We start from the raw sequence: 16,085 nt of genomic DNA on the forward strand, positions 1-16,085 counted from the left end.
AACCTCGAATGCATCCTTCAAAAGCTGCCTGCGGCAAGAGCCTCCTTCCCTATGAGACACCTTGGGCTTCCTCTGTCAATTTGGCAATTGAGGAAAGTTGACTTTCAATTTCTTGAAGACAAGGTGGCTAATAAACTGATCCCCTGGGAAGGAAACAATATAACCACTATTGATCGCACCACCTTGATCAAGTCCGTGCTCTCCTCATTGTTGGTATACTTCATCGCATCGCTCATTGTTCCGCTGAGCACTCTCCACAACACCAACAAGCTCCAGCGTGCCTTTCTTTGGTCAGGTTCTGGCAAGGCCACAGGGGCAAAATGCAAAGTAAACTGGGACCTCGTATGTCGCCCATACGACCATGGAGGCCTCGGTGTGCTCAACACTGTCAAATTTGTGCGCGCCCTCCGACTGCGTTGGTTGTGGTTTGAGTGGACGGAGCCGTCCAAGATGTGGGTTGGCATGGGCAACCCTTGCAATGAAAAGGACCGAGATTTCTTCTACGCCTCCACTTCTATCACTGTTGGAATGGGGCCAAGACCCCTTTTTGGGAGGCGCCTTGGTGCATGGCAGGAGACCTATTGATATTGCGCCTCTCATCCACGAAGCTTCCACAAGAAAAAACTGGAAGGTGAGACACGCTCTTAATGAGGGAGCCTGGATCAACAAAATCAAGATGACCGCCAACTTCTCTATGACACACATTCGTCAATTTGTTGAACTTTGGCTTCTGATCTCGGAATTCTCACTTGAGGAGCATGCAGAGGATGAGATTACTTGGAAGCATGCCAATGATGGTCAATACTCCGTGCAATTTCTTGGAATGGTCCACTCTCCTATAGATCACACGATCTGGAAGGTTTGGGCACCACCCAAGGTGAAATTCTTTGCTTGGCTGGCCATACAAGATCGAATTTGGACTGCCGATAGGTTGGCCCGTCGTGGATGGCCAAACTGTCAACGCTGCCCGCTATGCAAAAGAGAACAAGAATCTGGGCTACACCTTTTCGTCAAATGTCGATTCACCCTTCGCCTATGGAATTTGGTCAATGAGTGGGTATATTTAGAAGAACTTGACACATCTACTTGACATCTCGAGGACTCTTTAAAGGAATGGTGGGTAAATAGATCAAGCAAGAGCAGCCCCAACCGGAAAGCCATGGCCTCCCTCACCATGCTATTGGGATGGACCATTTGGAACGAACGGAACGCCCGGGTCTTTCGACAAAAGAGTATGCCTCCAATGATTTTGCTCAACAACATCAAGAGTGAAGCCATCCTTTGGGTAACCACCGGGGCGAAGAAATTGGGCAACATCATACCTGGAGAGTAACACTCTTTTGTTTGTTTTCAGTTAAGACGTGTATTTCAAACTCTATTCTTCCTTAATTAATATATGAGGAAAATCTTTTGCCTCGGTTTCGAAAAAAAATGAACGCTGGCCGCTCCACCTCTTCTCCACGAGCTCCTCTTAACTACTCTACTTCTCTCCAGGTACAATACCGTTCGAATCTACTAAGATTCTTAGAACTCTCCTAGTTTGCAGTAATTATTACGAAATTCTTCTTGTATCACGTCCGGACCTAGCATCTCGTCCTAACAAGCTACCTCTAACCAGAGGCACGCAATGCATGCAATTCTAATCCGCACATGTCCTCAGCCCGTCATCGCTATCACGAGGCCGATGCGATCCCGTGTTGGACTGGTAGCCTGCCTGATGTGTCGAGCTCAGGGCATGGATGGAACCAGGAGACGATAGGATGTCATGAATAACTAATAGTTGGGGCGCCACCGGGTGGCGCTGAGACGAAGCTGGGCAGTGTCAGATGGGAGACGCCCTTCCACTCTCCTATTTGCACAAGGACATGCCCGCCTTTTATTTACGTATATGTTCACACATGCACGTGAAACTGATCAGGACATTCCTAAAACCAATCAGATGCAACCAGAATGATTTGGTAACTTATTTCTCCTAGTAATTGTAAGCTGCTACAACATCTCCAACACTGAAAGAGGAAACTCTCAGCAGGAAGACGATTCATCCAGAGGTAACATACATCAACATGGAAAGCAAGAACACTAGCACTCATTGAAGCTTGATCAGAAATGCAAGCTTCTTTGGTTTCCTTTCATACATATACAGAAACCCTCATTCTTCTAACCGGCTAGATATGGAGCTGATTAATTAGATCGATATGAGTACCTACAAACACAGGAACAAGTAAATAGTTATGTTGATTTTGCAATGAAATAGAAGATGAACCAATCAACTTGAAGTAGCATTCCCCGCTTGTTCATTAGAATCATTCATCTTGTTGGATGCAGCACCAGAAGCGAAGAATTAGGTAGTAAAATTCCCCCATTTGCAGGCTCTCCATGAGGACGCCACGCTCGTTCACCAGGAGGGTCTTGCCAGAAGAGTGGACCGGAACCCATCATGCCTGAATGTGCCTGCCACGCAGAATGCGCTGAAAAAAATTAATTTACAGAAATTGAAATCCATTACGGCCACTGCACATGCATAAAAAAGATTAGGATAAGAAGCAAAGACAATAGCATCATAGATACTGACAGGTGCATATAAATACAGAGACAATGTTTATAACCTAGATGAGGCAATGTTTATAACCTAGATGATTGACCTGCCGATAAGCGGAAACATAAAGTTGAATATCATGCTCAAAGAATGCGTATAAAAAGTTTAACTTCAAGATGAAAAACACAATAGCATGGACTTTCATACTTCAGCATGTAATTTTTTGCAGAATAACTGCTATAATGCTTTTTCAAAAATAGAGCTTACCTAAAAGAAAAAAATCTTGCTCAGAGGCTGAGGTAGGGATTCCTTCAGGCCACATTGGTATGACTACATAAACTGCAAATCGTTCGCCAGCTCTAATCTTGGTTGCAATTTTGAGGGCCAAGTCCTTTGGTATTAGATTGTCCGCACCTGCAACATCCCAAGGGATCAAAAATCCAGTTTGTGTAAATCATGTGATAACATTGAACATCAATGTTCAATTTACACAACAGTATCGTCAGCAACAAAGGCATGAATGAAACAGAATTGTGCCCTACCTATCAAAAGTAGAAAGAGCAAAATAAACCCATGTTCTGCCTGCAATGTGGCCTATCAAATAAACGAACGAAGAGAAAAATAAACCATGCTCTCCCTGCATTCCGTAGTGCGTGTTTTGCTCTGTTTTACCAGCTTAAGAATATGCAGGCAAATGTGGAAGTGAAGCTATGCCTAACAATAATTATTCCAAGTTAAAACCAGCAATAGACTCCTTACCATAGTTAAAAGAGTGTTGTTAGGCGCTTGCCTAGGTGTGCTTAAACGCTGGGCGTTGGCACGCTGGCATAATGTCGCACTGGCCCTAGGTGCTCAAAAAGGCGACCAGTAAGAAATCAGCATTCTCCGTCAATCTCCCTGGCAAGGATTTGACCTCCCTGATAAGGATTTGACCATTCGGACGAGAAATCGATCGATTCCGTCAAGGGGTTGAGATTCTCCAGCGTGAAATCGAGCTTTGCTGGCTTGTTGCCATGGGTGCAGCAAGGAAGAGGAAGAGGGAGAGAGGCAGTGCGAGGAGGATCCCTATAAATTTTGTCGACTGTGCACACACGGCAGGTTTTAATAAGAGAAGAATAGGATAGACGGGCCAGTGCTTTAATGGGCTAGGTCAGTCCATCTTACTTATTTCTTCACACCGGGTATGATGGAATTGCCGTCGACATCTCGATGCGAGATTGATAGCGATGGAGGCACCTACAGGAAGAACACATCAGGATTACACATTAGAAGGAACATGTACAGAACTGAGAGAAGTTCTGGTTGATAAATAGAGGTAAATAGTGAGACCATTTTTAAACAATTTGCTGCTTTATTTTAAGTCCAAATAATCAATTCACTACTGTTATTGGTAAGTAAAGATGTTCATTTACGCCTAAAATGTAAAGATATTCGTGTTCAAATATTCCACTTAGTTGTTGCAAAATAGCTTTCATTTAGGGATACTTCCGGAAAAAAAAATTGCACATATGCCTAGACAAAAACATTATCTTACTGCAATAACATTGCTATCAAGTAATGATGATTGTAGCGGAAAAACATAGCAGATGAACTTGTTGAAAACCTTTAGCTCAGCCACCTAAAACCATGTTGTATTGAGTGAGTTATAATGAGTCATAAACAATACTACTAAATATACACATAATACAAGGAACAAGACTGGGAGACATATGAGGAATTATTGCAAAGGCTCGTCAACAGCTTACATGCAAAAGCGATATATCTGTAAACATGGACATAACTGAATTTTGGGTTGGGAAGCATTTGAATTTCAGTATAGTTTTGTCCTTGCAAAACCAAATACCTCTAATTTCTCAACAATTCATATGATTGATAAGAACGAGAAAACAAAGTGGCCCCCATATGACAGTCTCGTCAACTGCATATCCTATTTTGTAAAGTAAACATACATGTGCTATTTTTTCCAAACAAATGTCGTCTTTGCATACAGGAGTGTTACTCTGTATAGGTAGATGCAGGACAACAGCCAAGCTGACAAACATGAATTAACATGTATGATGGGATTGGATTGAGTGAGCAAAAATAAAATGGATCACAAGAAATCAAATGTTTAAGCTTAAAAAAATAGTTTCTATAGCTGTCCTCTGCAGCCTGATTGGATTAGAAAACATAAGAGAGTTAGCTTTAAGTCAATAAATGCCTTTAGCTTTAAGTCAATAAATGTCTTTAGCTGCAAGACCTGCTAAGAATAAATCATGGCATTCAAGCTTCCACATAATATGTGCTTATAGATTCAAACAACTCACCACTGTCATCATTGCCACAGTCCCCAATGCAATATTAATTCTCAGGTAAGCAAGTTCCCATTACTTCCATATCTTCTGAAGAATATGTGTACATTTAACCAAAATGAATTATGAAGTACACTCACACAAGCACAAGCTCTCTATTGATGCCATGTACAGCTGTAGGCACCGATATGTATCAGATTTACATATGGTGGTAACATGCAGAGTCTAGTTATAATTTTATTTCTTTAAGTATTTGGATTATGCTAATACAGTGGTACATGCAGATTCTAAATTACAAGATCCGCAGAGAGTACGTATGTGTAGGAACACTCGAAACAAATAGTAATGGGAGTAAAACAAGGACTACACTATGTGTATTCTTGCAAGCATTGATGGAAAACAACTGATGACATGGTACGACCCACGTGAGCATCAGATTGATCCAGAATTCCAGATCAACATTAACACATACATGGACGGATCTAGATGAAATTGTGAAGTATCCCTACCAACCCTTGTTGGATTGATTGATTTGGAATGAACAGAACTGATTGTGCACTAGATGAATAGTACTCCCTCCGTCCCAAAATTCTTGTCTTAGATTTGTCTAGATACGGATGTATCAAGTCACATTTTAGTGACTTGATACATCCGTATCTAGACAAATCTAAGAGAAGTAATTTAGGACAGAGGGAGTACAATCCAGCTGCTGGTAACCTGGTACCTCAGTGGGACGGGGTGGAGATAATAGAAGTGCCCGGCAAACATGACGGAGAATCAGATTACCTGGAGAAACGGCAGGAAATGAATGCTTCATGTCTCTCCTCCCCCGCTTGGCCTCCTTCCCTGTTCCCCATCCTCCTCTTCTTCTGATGGTCCTCCCGTCACCGCCACGCATGTTCCCCTCCTATCACCACCAACGAAAACCGCATCCCCGTCGACCAAGGGAGCAAGAAATCTGTAGCGCCACTAACTTTTCCAATTGGACTTCCCCTGCTGCTTCCTTGCTCCTCTCTGCCGCTATGTCCTGGCCGGGAGACGACGTCTCACCTCACCGGTGACGGCTCGCCCGTAGACGAGAGAAAAGGGGCGGCAGTGGCGCTGGTCGGGATGGAGCAGGGCGAGAGAAGAAGCAGCAGAGAAACGGCTGTCCTCTGATGGGCAGCGTTAGAGAAGCGATGGGGGCGGGGGCGGCGGCGGCGGCAACCCGGTGAAAAGTGAGAGAGGGAGAGAAAAAGAATCGTCCCGTGCGAGGGATGACCTACCAGCGTTTTTTTCTTTCTGTGCGAGCGTTGCACAGTAACACAACGACACGTGTACACGCTCGTTGCTCGCTCCTTCCGTGACTGTTAAAGGGATGTATTGTACCGCCCCCTTCTCGACTCCTCCAGTGTCCAAATCCTACTCAGTCTCGATCGTCTTTGCACTCGTCTTTGCACCCATCCTTTCCACGCAGCAGTACAATAAGAGACCTTAGAGCAACTCCAATGGGACGATCCATTTCATCCGCGGCCGTTTGTTTGGGGCGGCGCGGATAGAAAAGTTGGCCCAACGCGCCGACCTAAACGGGCGCGCGTCCGTTTTCGTCAGCGGGTGACCCATTTCCGGCCCATTTTTTAGCCTAATTTGCGTCGGCGCGGACACGCGACGGACGCGTGCTTGCTCGCCTACTCCTGTCCCTGGGCCCGCTTGTCTGTGGCACATTGGCCTTCCCTCCCCCAACCAACAAGCAACCCTCGCCGCCGCCCATTTTGCCGGCGACTCTTCCAGCTGCCGCCACCTTCACATCCGCCCAGCACGCCGCCCCTGCCCCCAGTCGCCCGCCGCCGCTGTTTTGCCGCCGGGGAGCAAGCTGGTTCCCCGCTGCTGTTTCCCCCACGCCCAGCCGCCCCGCGACCAAAAAGACGCCTCGCCGCCCCAGCCACTGACGACTGACACGCTCATCGGACGCCGGCCGGGCAGCTAGCTGGTCTGTGGGCGCCGCGTCTCCCCCCCTCGCCGGCCGTCTCCTTCTTCGACGCCCGCAAGTTGTTCGACAGTTTGCCAAGGTACGAAAATGGACTCCGCCGACGAGTTCTTTTTCCACAATTTCCTTCGCGACTCCGACGATTCGTCCGACGACGAGGAGATATTGGTTGCTGTGTTGGTCCATCACCACCTCAACAACCAGCGGCCGTTGTTCCGTGGCTCCATTCCGGGCCACCTTCCGGCGTTGAATCGTAACCGGGAGAGCGGGCATTTCCTTCTCTGGAAGGACTACTTTGATACAACAAACCCGTTGTTCAAACATCACAGATTCCGCCGCCGGTTCCGTATGAGTAGGCATGTTTTCAACCGTATTAGAGAGGGAGTGATCGGCTATGATGACTACTTCGAGTGCAAAGAGGATGCCGTCGGCAAGATTGGTTTCTCCTCTTATCAGAAATGCACTGCCGCCATCCGAATGCTTGCATACGGAGTGCCTGGTGATCTCATTGACGAGTACGTCCGCATGAGCGAGTCTACATGCCTAGAGTCCATGTATAAGTTTTGCAAGGCTGTGATTGCTGTGTTTGGCCCTGAGTACTTGAGAGAGCCGACAGCTGAAGATACAACCCGTTTGTTGGCGATGAATGCTAGCAGGGGCTTCCCGAGGATGCTTGGCAGCATAAACTGCATGCACTGGGAGTGGAAGAACTGCCCTTCTGCTTGGCAACGGCAGTATAAGAGACATGTCAGGGCTTGCACTGTCATACTAGAGGCCGTGGCGTCTCAAGATCTCTGGATCTGGCACTCTTTCTTTGGCATGGCTGGATCACACAATGATATCAACGTGCTTCAGCGCTCGCGGGTGTTTGCTAGGCTTGCCAAAGGCAACAACCCACCGGTGAACTTTACTGTCAACGGCCACACCTACGACAAAGGGTATTATCTGGATGACGGTATCTATCCTCAGTGGACCACTATTGTCAAGACAATACCCAACCCTGTCGGAGAGAAAAGGAAAAGATTTACCCAAGAGCAAGAGAGTGCTAGAAAGGATGTCTAGCGTGCCTTTTGTGTTTTGCAATCTCGATGGGGCATCGTTCGGTATCCTGCTAATACTTGGAGCACGCAGAAACTATGGGAGGTGATGACTGCTTGTATGATCATGCATAACATGATCGTAGAAGACGAGCGCCCGGAACGTCTGTACGATCAAGGCTTTCAGTTTCAGGGTGAGAATGTTGTGCCTGAGCATGGAGTAGCGGCAACATTTGAGCAATTCACTCAGTTTCATGAAGACATGCGTGATTGGAAAACTCACGTGCAACTGCAAAATGATTTGGTTGAGCATGTGTGGACTCATGTTGGCAACCAACAGATGTATCTTTTTTATTCATTTTGCAAAACTATGTGAAACATTTTTATTTTTATTTGGCCTGTAAACTATACTATTTATTTGGGTGACCGACTCAAACGGACAAAAGGCGGTCCGTTTGGGTCGGCCCGTTGGAGTTACGGAATTTCCACTCATCCTTATCACCACAGCGTGTGCACGCATGCACAGCAGTGCAATGTTCTTCTTCACACGCACATATATTCCATTCCATTCCATACGCCCCCAGTCGGCCGGCGTGTGATGTGACCAGCCTCATCCATGCCTGGGAATGAATGAATGCAAGTGGGTGGAACACAACCCGAGTGGAGCGGACATGTCTGTCCGTCCGCACAGGTTCTGAAATCCAAACCCAAAAGGAAATAAAGGCAGCAAGACACACAGAGATCTTCTTCACATCCAGCAGCCAAGTTGGTTATTTGGCCTGGTCGATCGATCGACGCCTTTCGCATGTCAAAGGCCAAGATTCTTCCTTCACTCTAGCTATCCCTTTAGCTGTGTCAAACACGCTGCCTCGCCTTCTTATAAATACATGGCCAGGCAAGGCATTAAGGCATCATCAGTTAACTACTGCACCAGCGGAGAGGACACGGGTGAGGGAGGTCTTGCATGGGGGCAAGAGGCCATCTTCGATAGCCAAGGATGATTTGTCTGTGAAACTCACCTGGCAGCCAAGCTCTCTGCCACAGAGAACAGGCGTGCAGCAGTTCCATGGGCAAGTCACCCTGGCTACCCAAGTACCCCTTACCAGTTTACCACACCCCATGCCAGACCCACCTTCATCTCATTCATCCAAGGAATTCACCCAAGGACCGGCAAATCATCATCAGGTAAGCCCCTTACCTTACAAACAAGACATACATGCTTGCAAACACAACATGTTTACAAACATACATGCAAACAAAACATTCCAGTGGTTACCTCCGCGCCTGGCCTGCCATTGCGGCGCTATCGAGCCCCAGCGGCATGGACACGCCACATTTGCTGCCACCCTGCCACAGTAATCAGTGGCAACCCCCTCAGCCTCCCTCCCCGGCATTTATCCCTAGCATTCCTTTTATGCCTTTAGCCAGTTGACTGGATAATCTTCTCCCTTCTCTTTAATTTTCTGTATTTCTGAGAATCAGTGAGCTTGCAGTCCTGCAAGCTTTTACATTTTAATTTACAGGTAAAGAGGTGTGGGGCAGTCCAGATACCAAATACAAGCAGAAAACAAGCAATGCATAAGTGAATCGGCCTTTTATAGCCCGCACATGTAGTATAACAAATCAATTCAACTATGTTGCAGAAATTTACCAGTATTGGAGGCAGAACAGAGCTACTGTAAATAAGTGTAGTGTTGATAGAACACACGTTCCTACTAGGAAGGAAAATGTTTTTTGGTAACAGGCAGTGGACTACTGGACTTTGTGGTGGGTCCTGGTGTACAAATACGATGACCAGTTGAGGAAAATGGTTGCCATTATCTAACATATCATGCTAAAGATCATTTTTATAAACGAAACCTCAACTTTACACTGTTTATGGACAGCAGCTTGGTTTCAGGTTCTAAATTAGCTCCCATCATAGCAGGACAGCAAAAGATTAATTAAATCAGCATACTGAAAGACTATATATTAGAGGACTTCACATGTTAAAACCATTCATAGCTGTCAGAGATAATAAGAAACTCTGAGCTACCTACATGCTCTGTGCTCATCATGGAAATGATAATGTGACAACTAAAGTTGAAGAAGAGCAAAATGTGAATGGTAGGTCAGTAGACAGGATATGTAAGGAAACAAATGAATTTGAAGTTATAAGAAAGTTTTGAGATGGATGAAAATTGATGAGAACACAGGGACACATAAATGTCTTTTGCTGATTCGATAATATTACAGTTTGAGCCCATAATAAGAGTAGGCTACCATATTTGCGTGGTGTTCAACTCATTACACTTTTCATCATAATGATCAGCTGTCAATCACTTGCACTAAATGAACCTCAGGATGGACAAAAACTACAGTTCGCGGATGGCTTCATGCTCAAGAAGTTCAGTATAGGTTTTGTTGGCACAGAACGATGCAGGAAGAGATAACTGATGTAAATTGGCTGAATTGGGAGGACGTGATTTCAAAAAATTATAAATCATTCTGTTCACTTGGCGTTGACTTTTTGTGAAAACTGGTTTCAGTGAATAATAGTAGTTCCCACTTGATATGGAATATTCCTCATAGGGGTCATGTGCTCGTGTCCTATAGCCTTTTGGACATCGAACTATGGCCTTAAGGGAACTCAAGAGGTGAGCATGTTTCATAGGATGGGTAAGATGGGTAAGGTCAAAATAAAGAAACTGGTACCCGAATGATTTGGAGAATATATACCTACCATAATCAGGAAAAGATTCAAAGGAAAAGATGCGGCGATGTGTCATAAAGAAAACTATGAATGGGTTCTTATGAGATCTTGTGGTTATAGTTTTGCTTCTGCCGTATCTACTTCTTTGAAGCACTACACATATTCTCACATGTCAACCCAGAGGACTGCCGTGAAATCCCACATGGTGAAAGGTGTTCCTCTTTGCTTGACAAGGACGAGTTGCCCCTTTCCTATTCAAAGTTGTAACAATACCTTGCCCCTAAAAGGACAAGTATCCATATGTATCCTTATATAATAGGCAGCTCCGAGGCTGTTACACTAGCCCCATTGCTACGAATGTATGGATACAACAACCATTCCTCTTGCTACATTAAGAGGAAACCTGGGCCCAAACAGTGTTTAGTAGAAGCTGAATTAAATAATTAACTATTACCATACACAAGGAAAGCAACCTAAATAATGTACATTGGAGATAGTGGCATAGTTTCCTCTAAAATCGAATTAGGCCAAATTTAAGTTCCACCATACCATAACAACTTTTTAAGGAAAAGCTCTAACTTATCAAATCAGAACTCTTCCACACTTTTGGTGCAACAGAGCACACCCATATGACAAGGAAAAGGGTCGTGTGACGGAGAAATAACTTAAAAGATTGACAGTATCGCACCATACTGTAAACTGGATATAGTATAAATGTATAATAGCATCACAGAAATGCAATTGCCATATCTTGGTAGCATAGTTCTTGGATAGTATTGGATTGAATTGCCAAAAGAAAATAAAGAAAACTAGGCCTCGTGTAGAGAGCAGCAAGATCTACTTCTTTGTGATTATAGTTTTGCTTCTGTCATATCTACTTCTTTGCAGCATTAAACATATTCTCACCATGTTTTTAAGGTGTCCTGCGTTGGACACTTAGGTGGCAATGCGCCCTGGCAGCGTGTTACAACTTTGCACGCCTTAGGTGCTTAGTCGTCAGTCGTCACTTGGGCGTCAACGCGGTGGGTGCTCGCCTTAGGACGCTTTACCGCCATAAGAACATTGATTTTACGTGTCAGTCCAGAGGACTGCAGGAGGAAACCCACATGGTGAAAGGTTTCCTCTTTGCTGGCCAAGGATGAGTTGCCCATTTTCTATTCAAATCAAAGCTCTACGGTACCTTGGCCCTACAAGCGGAAGTTTATATGTATCTAATAGGCAGCTTCGAGGATGTAACAATAGGCCCTTGCTACGAATGTATGGGTACAACCATTCCTGTTGCTATATTAACAAGAAATCAGGTTTCACCTGAAAACAGTCAAGGAGAAGATCAAGAAGGTAATTAACTACTCCCTCTGTTCCTAAATAAGTCTTTTTAGAGATTTCAATATGAACTACATAGTACATACGAATGTATATAGACATATTTTAGAGTGCAGATTCACTCATTTTGCTCCATATGTAGTCCATATTGCAATCTCTAAAAAGACATCTATTTTAGGAACGGAAGGAGTATTACCGTACACTAGAAAAGCAATCTTAACAATGTACATTGCAGTAATAGCCCTGATAATCTGCTATACCAATATGGACATGCTACGAAATATGATGAAGTTACTAGGTCGTGGAATAGTCCCATTTTGATTGAGTTTCGTTTGGTACTGACCAACTAGTAAATTTAAGTAATACACGGATAGCCTTGCCCCTATTATAGGAATGTTTCATTCTTACTGTAAATACTCTGAATTTAGCTATTAACAAGGCCAACTTTCTTCTGTTCAAAAAAAAAAAAGGCCAACTTCAAGTTCCATCAAACCATAACATCTTATCAGGGAAAACTAAGTTAACAAAGGAGAACTCTTCTAGAGTTTTGGTGCAACAGGGCTCACGCGCATAGCAAGGAAAAGGGTTGTGACGAATAACTGAAAAACATGACAATCTGACCCCATATTGGATAGAGGGTAACTGCTGAAAGCATATAGGCAGTAAGCCAGTAAGCCCATCACAAGATGAGTGCTTTCTCCTCCGACTATAGTAGAACCACTACTGTCAATTTCCGTCAATACAGAAATGCAATTGCAGTACCATGGTACCACAGCCCTTAATAGTGTTGGATCAAATTGTCAAAAGAAAAGAAAGAAAACAAGGCCTCGGGCAGGAAGCAGCAAGACCCTGAAGCATCTAGTTAGAAAGGCACATTATGTCTTAATATTATGTACTATAAACACATTTAATCTCAGTTTGTAATTATTTCCAACAGCTTTCAGAAATAAAATCTGCAATGGAGATCCATCTAAGATCTTCAATTATGGGAGGTTTTAGCCGAATCAGAAGTATTATAACAAAAGGAAATCAAACGAGTAATGAATAAAAGTAGCATAGTAGATGACATTCATTATGAGCACATAACAACGACATATTGGGACTGCATTCACCTTATTCCATCCATTATTTCAAGTTCCTTCTTGAAACAATTCCTCCCAAAGCACTAGTGCTCCACAGCATATCATTACGACAGAGATAAGGTGATCGATCATCAAGCCTATATACACACTAGGATTGGTGAAAGCGCCATAAGCTAATGCCCTCATCACTACTAGCTTTCTATGGGAGAGGAAACAAAAATGGAGAGAGCACAAAAGCTAGCTAGCTAGGAACTGGAGGTCTCACCCAACTCAGGACACGGTGTCGCTGCTGCGGAGCTTCTGGATGGCGGCGAACATCTTCCTCCTGGAGCCGACGGCGCCGATGCCCATGTCCTTGAGGTCCTCCAGGGTGAGCAGCGGGAGCACCTCGTCGTCCACCTCGTGGATCTCGAACACGGGGGCGTACCGGGAGAGGCCGAGCCCGTCGAGCCAGGCCCGGACGCCGCCGCCGCCGCCGTAGCAGGCCGCGCCGCCGTTGGGGAGGCCCCAGTCGGCGACGCCGTCGGACTCGTCGACGCTGGCCTCGCGGCTGCCCGAAACCCTAGCGGCCCGGGCGGCGGCGGCGGCGGAGTCGGACTGGTCGGCGTCGTCGTAGTAGTGGTGGTGGCCCTCCTCGTCCTCGTAGCCGTCGGCGCCGCCGTGGGGCGCCGGGATCCAGGCCGTGCGCGGGCGGCGCTGGCCGGGCTTGGGCCCGCGGGCGCGGGCGCTGGGGTCGAGGGCGTCGTCCGGGTGGGAGCGGCGCGGCGGGCGCGGGTGGGAGGACGGCTTGCGGTGGCGGCGCGGGAGCTGCGCGTCGGAGGCCGTGGCCTGCGCGCCAATGTCGCCGAGGCGGACGCTGGGGCGGCGGCGGCGCTTGGAGTAGGGGGGCGCGGGGGGGTCCGCGGCGGCGGCGGCCGCCGCCTCGGCCGCGGGGTCGCCGGGGAGGAGCAGCGCGGCGGCGGAGGCGGAGGCGGCGGCCGCGCCGCCGTTGGTGTCGGGCTCCGGCGGGTGGAGGAGGTGGAGATCGGCCATCGCGGTGTGGTGTGTGGCGGCGCCGCGTGAGATGCGTAATCCGCGGCTGGCACTGGCAACTGATGATCTCACTCCCACTCTGCTCTCTCGCCTCGAGCTACGTCACGCACGGCGGTGGAGGGCCGTCGGATCGCGACGCGTGGAGGTTCGGGCGGTCGGGATGGCGAGCTGGGCGCTGGCGGTGCTCTGCAATAGACCACGGGCTGTAGCCCAGTTAACTGACTGAGATGGGCTTCAGCCTCCTGTGACTTTCTTTCCTAGCCTTCTTAGCCCACCGCGCCTTTTCTTCGGAGTCATTTTGACTCAAAGCTCACGAAAAGGATCATTTGTTTTTCTGAGGCAATATCTTTTTTTCTACTTGTCTTGCAATGGTTAGTTTTCCTATATGTTTCGTCACTCACCTTTACGTACCCAAATGTTATCTTACTTATGTTTTTTAAGATGTTATTTGCTTGACCTTTAATACAGATTTTCTAAAGCGCGACACTAGATCACCATCTTTTTTTCTACTCTCTTGCAATGATTAGTTTTCCTAGGTTTTGTTAGTCACCTTTATTGTACCCAACTGCTATTTTAGTTATGCTTTCTTTTATCCCTCAAAAAAAGTTATGTTTTCTTTTAAGATTCTATTTGTTTGACCTTCTTTAAATATTAGAGTTTCACTTCTGAGAGGGTAGTGGCACTCTAAATCAAAATTATGTCATACTCGTTGTCGAGGTTTATGATTATTGCTTTTTATGCCAGAAGAGAATATCTCTCCTAGCTGATATGTCAACAAATATGGTCAACAAGACGCTAGCGGTTCCGCGTAGTTTGGGACCGAAACTCCTCACTCCCACTATACGGTCCCCTAGAGTTGCGCTATGTCTGCGTGGTGGGTAGTGTAAGACCATGACACGTGTCGGTTCAAGTGGTGGGGAATGGCAAGTTGGGCGCTTGATGCGGGTTTAGAGGTGCAACAAGTTAAACCCCGAGGTTGACCAGGTTGGCGGTGGTCAAAAATGCCAACTTCACCATGCTTTGTTTTCTTTCAGATGACCTTTTTAAAGAAATTTATGAATATTTGTAGCAATGAAAATTTTGATAAAAGAATCACCCATGAGTGCTATTTCGTTGTAGTATATTGCCTAAACAACCTTCAATCGTATCGCTAAAAAGACATGTTTTTATGTGGTGCGACCAAAAATCATTGACAAAGCTCAAACCCCGCGGCCGCATTGGGACATTACCTTTCTTCCACTCATGTGGTTTCCTGAACGTCCGTTTGTTTTTCTTGGTGTTTCTAAAGCCCTTATAGTACTGAAGTACCTTTTTTCTTTGCTGTCTCTTTAAAGTCTTATTTGTTTGATGTTCAATGCATGTCAGAGGCTTATGATCCAGTTGTTTTTCACTAACTACAATAGCTTCCATTATTTATTACTGATCAACATCTAATGTTTCCCTTAGTTCTAAGCTATATTTAAGGTGGAAGAATGATGCAAAATTGAACCCGGTCTCCTCCCTGTCATCCTTCAGGCACAACACCCAACGCCGTATCCTTCGGCACAACACTCTATACTGTGATTGGCAACGAACACTAGGTGCACCTATTTTTGTACCACAAAAATCTCATTCAACAATTTAGACGATTTTTTTTTGAAAGCTTGGGACAATGAGAGCAACCCTCCACTGACTTTATATTAAAACCACCACACAAAGTGTTACAACAACGAGATTACATGGAGTGAAAGTATCAAAGGAAGTCTTATCCACTAGGGGATAGGGGAGGAGCAAAACTATCTAGTATAGGGGTTATGGAACAGAACTAGATCGATGCAACAAACTGTTCCACAAACGGCACCAGGGCCTCCTTGACTCCGTGTCTCATCATTCCAAAGTCATTTTGGAATCTTTATAACCAGCCATTCTCTGTGGGCGCGATCCCCCTAAAGTGCTTGTTGTTAATTTCTTTCCATATGCTCCAGGCCGCAATAATGAAAATGTCCATGAACATGGGCCGGGTCCACATGTCCTTTGCCCCATGGACGAACTGCAGCCTGTTTCCACCATTAGGCCACGCGATCCCCAGCTTCGCCCAGCACGATCTGCTGAATCCACATTCAAAGAACAGGTGCTCTACCATTTCT

The 16,085-nt window shown here is 45.9% G+C and overlaps 2 protein-coding genes across 7 annotated transcripts; both read right to left on the bottom strand.

Annotated features, from left to right (window-relative positions):
* Positions 1 to 1,967: 1,967 nt before the first annotated feature.
* Positions 1,968 to 6,047, bottom strand: LOC119289410. Of its 3 annotated transcripts, XR_005141504.1 has the most exons (5): positions 5,614 to 6,047; positions 3,701 to 3,772; positions 3,296 to 3,617; positions 2,804 to 2,950; positions 1,968 to 2,451 (listed from the first exon to the last, which is right to left on the bottom strand). XR_005141504.1 is itself a non-coding variant. In XM_037568743.1 (4 exons), exons 1-4 carry the CDS (start codon positions 5,723 to 5,725, stop codon positions 2,396 to 2,398), a joined length of 387 nt encoding a protein of 128 aa, XP_037424640.1. In that variant the 5' UTR covers positions 5,726 to 6,047; the 3' UTR covers positions 1,968 to 2,395. The 3 variants fall into 3 exon arrangements, 2 of the variants coding, with proteins under 2 accessions (XP_037424640.1, XP_037424638.1); XM_037568743.1 differs by lacking the exon at positions 3,296 to 3,617; XM_037568741.1 differs by lacking the exon at positions 3,296 to 3,617 and having other exon boundaries at positions 1,968 to 2,468.
* A 3,112-nt stretch (positions 6,048 to 9,159) lies between these two features.
* LOC119287416 (ankyrin repeat and SAM domain-containing protein 6-like) lies at positions 9,160 to 14,007 on the bottom strand. Of its 4 annotated transcripts, none has more exons than XM_037566956.1 (2): positions 13,193 to 14,007; positions 9,160 to 9,293 (listed from the first exon to the last, which is right to left on the bottom strand). In XM_037566956.1, exon 1 carries the CDS (start codon positions 13,957 to 13,959, stop codon positions 13,198 to 13,200), a length of 762 nt encoding a protein of 253 aa, XP_037422853.1. In that variant the 5' UTR covers positions 13,960 to 14,007; the 3' UTR covers positions 9,160 to 9,293; positions 13,193 to 13,197. The 4 variants fall into 4 exon arrangements, with proteins under 4 accessions (XP_037422853.1, XP_037422852.1, XP_037422850.1 ...); XM_037566955.1 differs by having other exon boundaries at positions 9,200 to 9,301; XM_037566953.1 differs by having other exon boundaries at positions 9,218 to 9,325; positions 13,193 to 14,006.
* Between the last annotated feature and the right edge of the window lie 2,078 nt (positions 14,008 to 16,085).

Source organism: Triticum dicoccoides, chromosome 4A, assembly GCF_002162155.2.
Source record: "Triticum dicoccoides isolate Atlit2015 ecotype Zavitan chromosome 4A, WEW_v2.0, whole genome shotgun sequence".
Lineage (NCBI taxonomy): Eukaryota > Viridiplantae > Streptophyta > Magnoliopsida > Poales > Poaceae > Triticum > Triticum dicoccoides.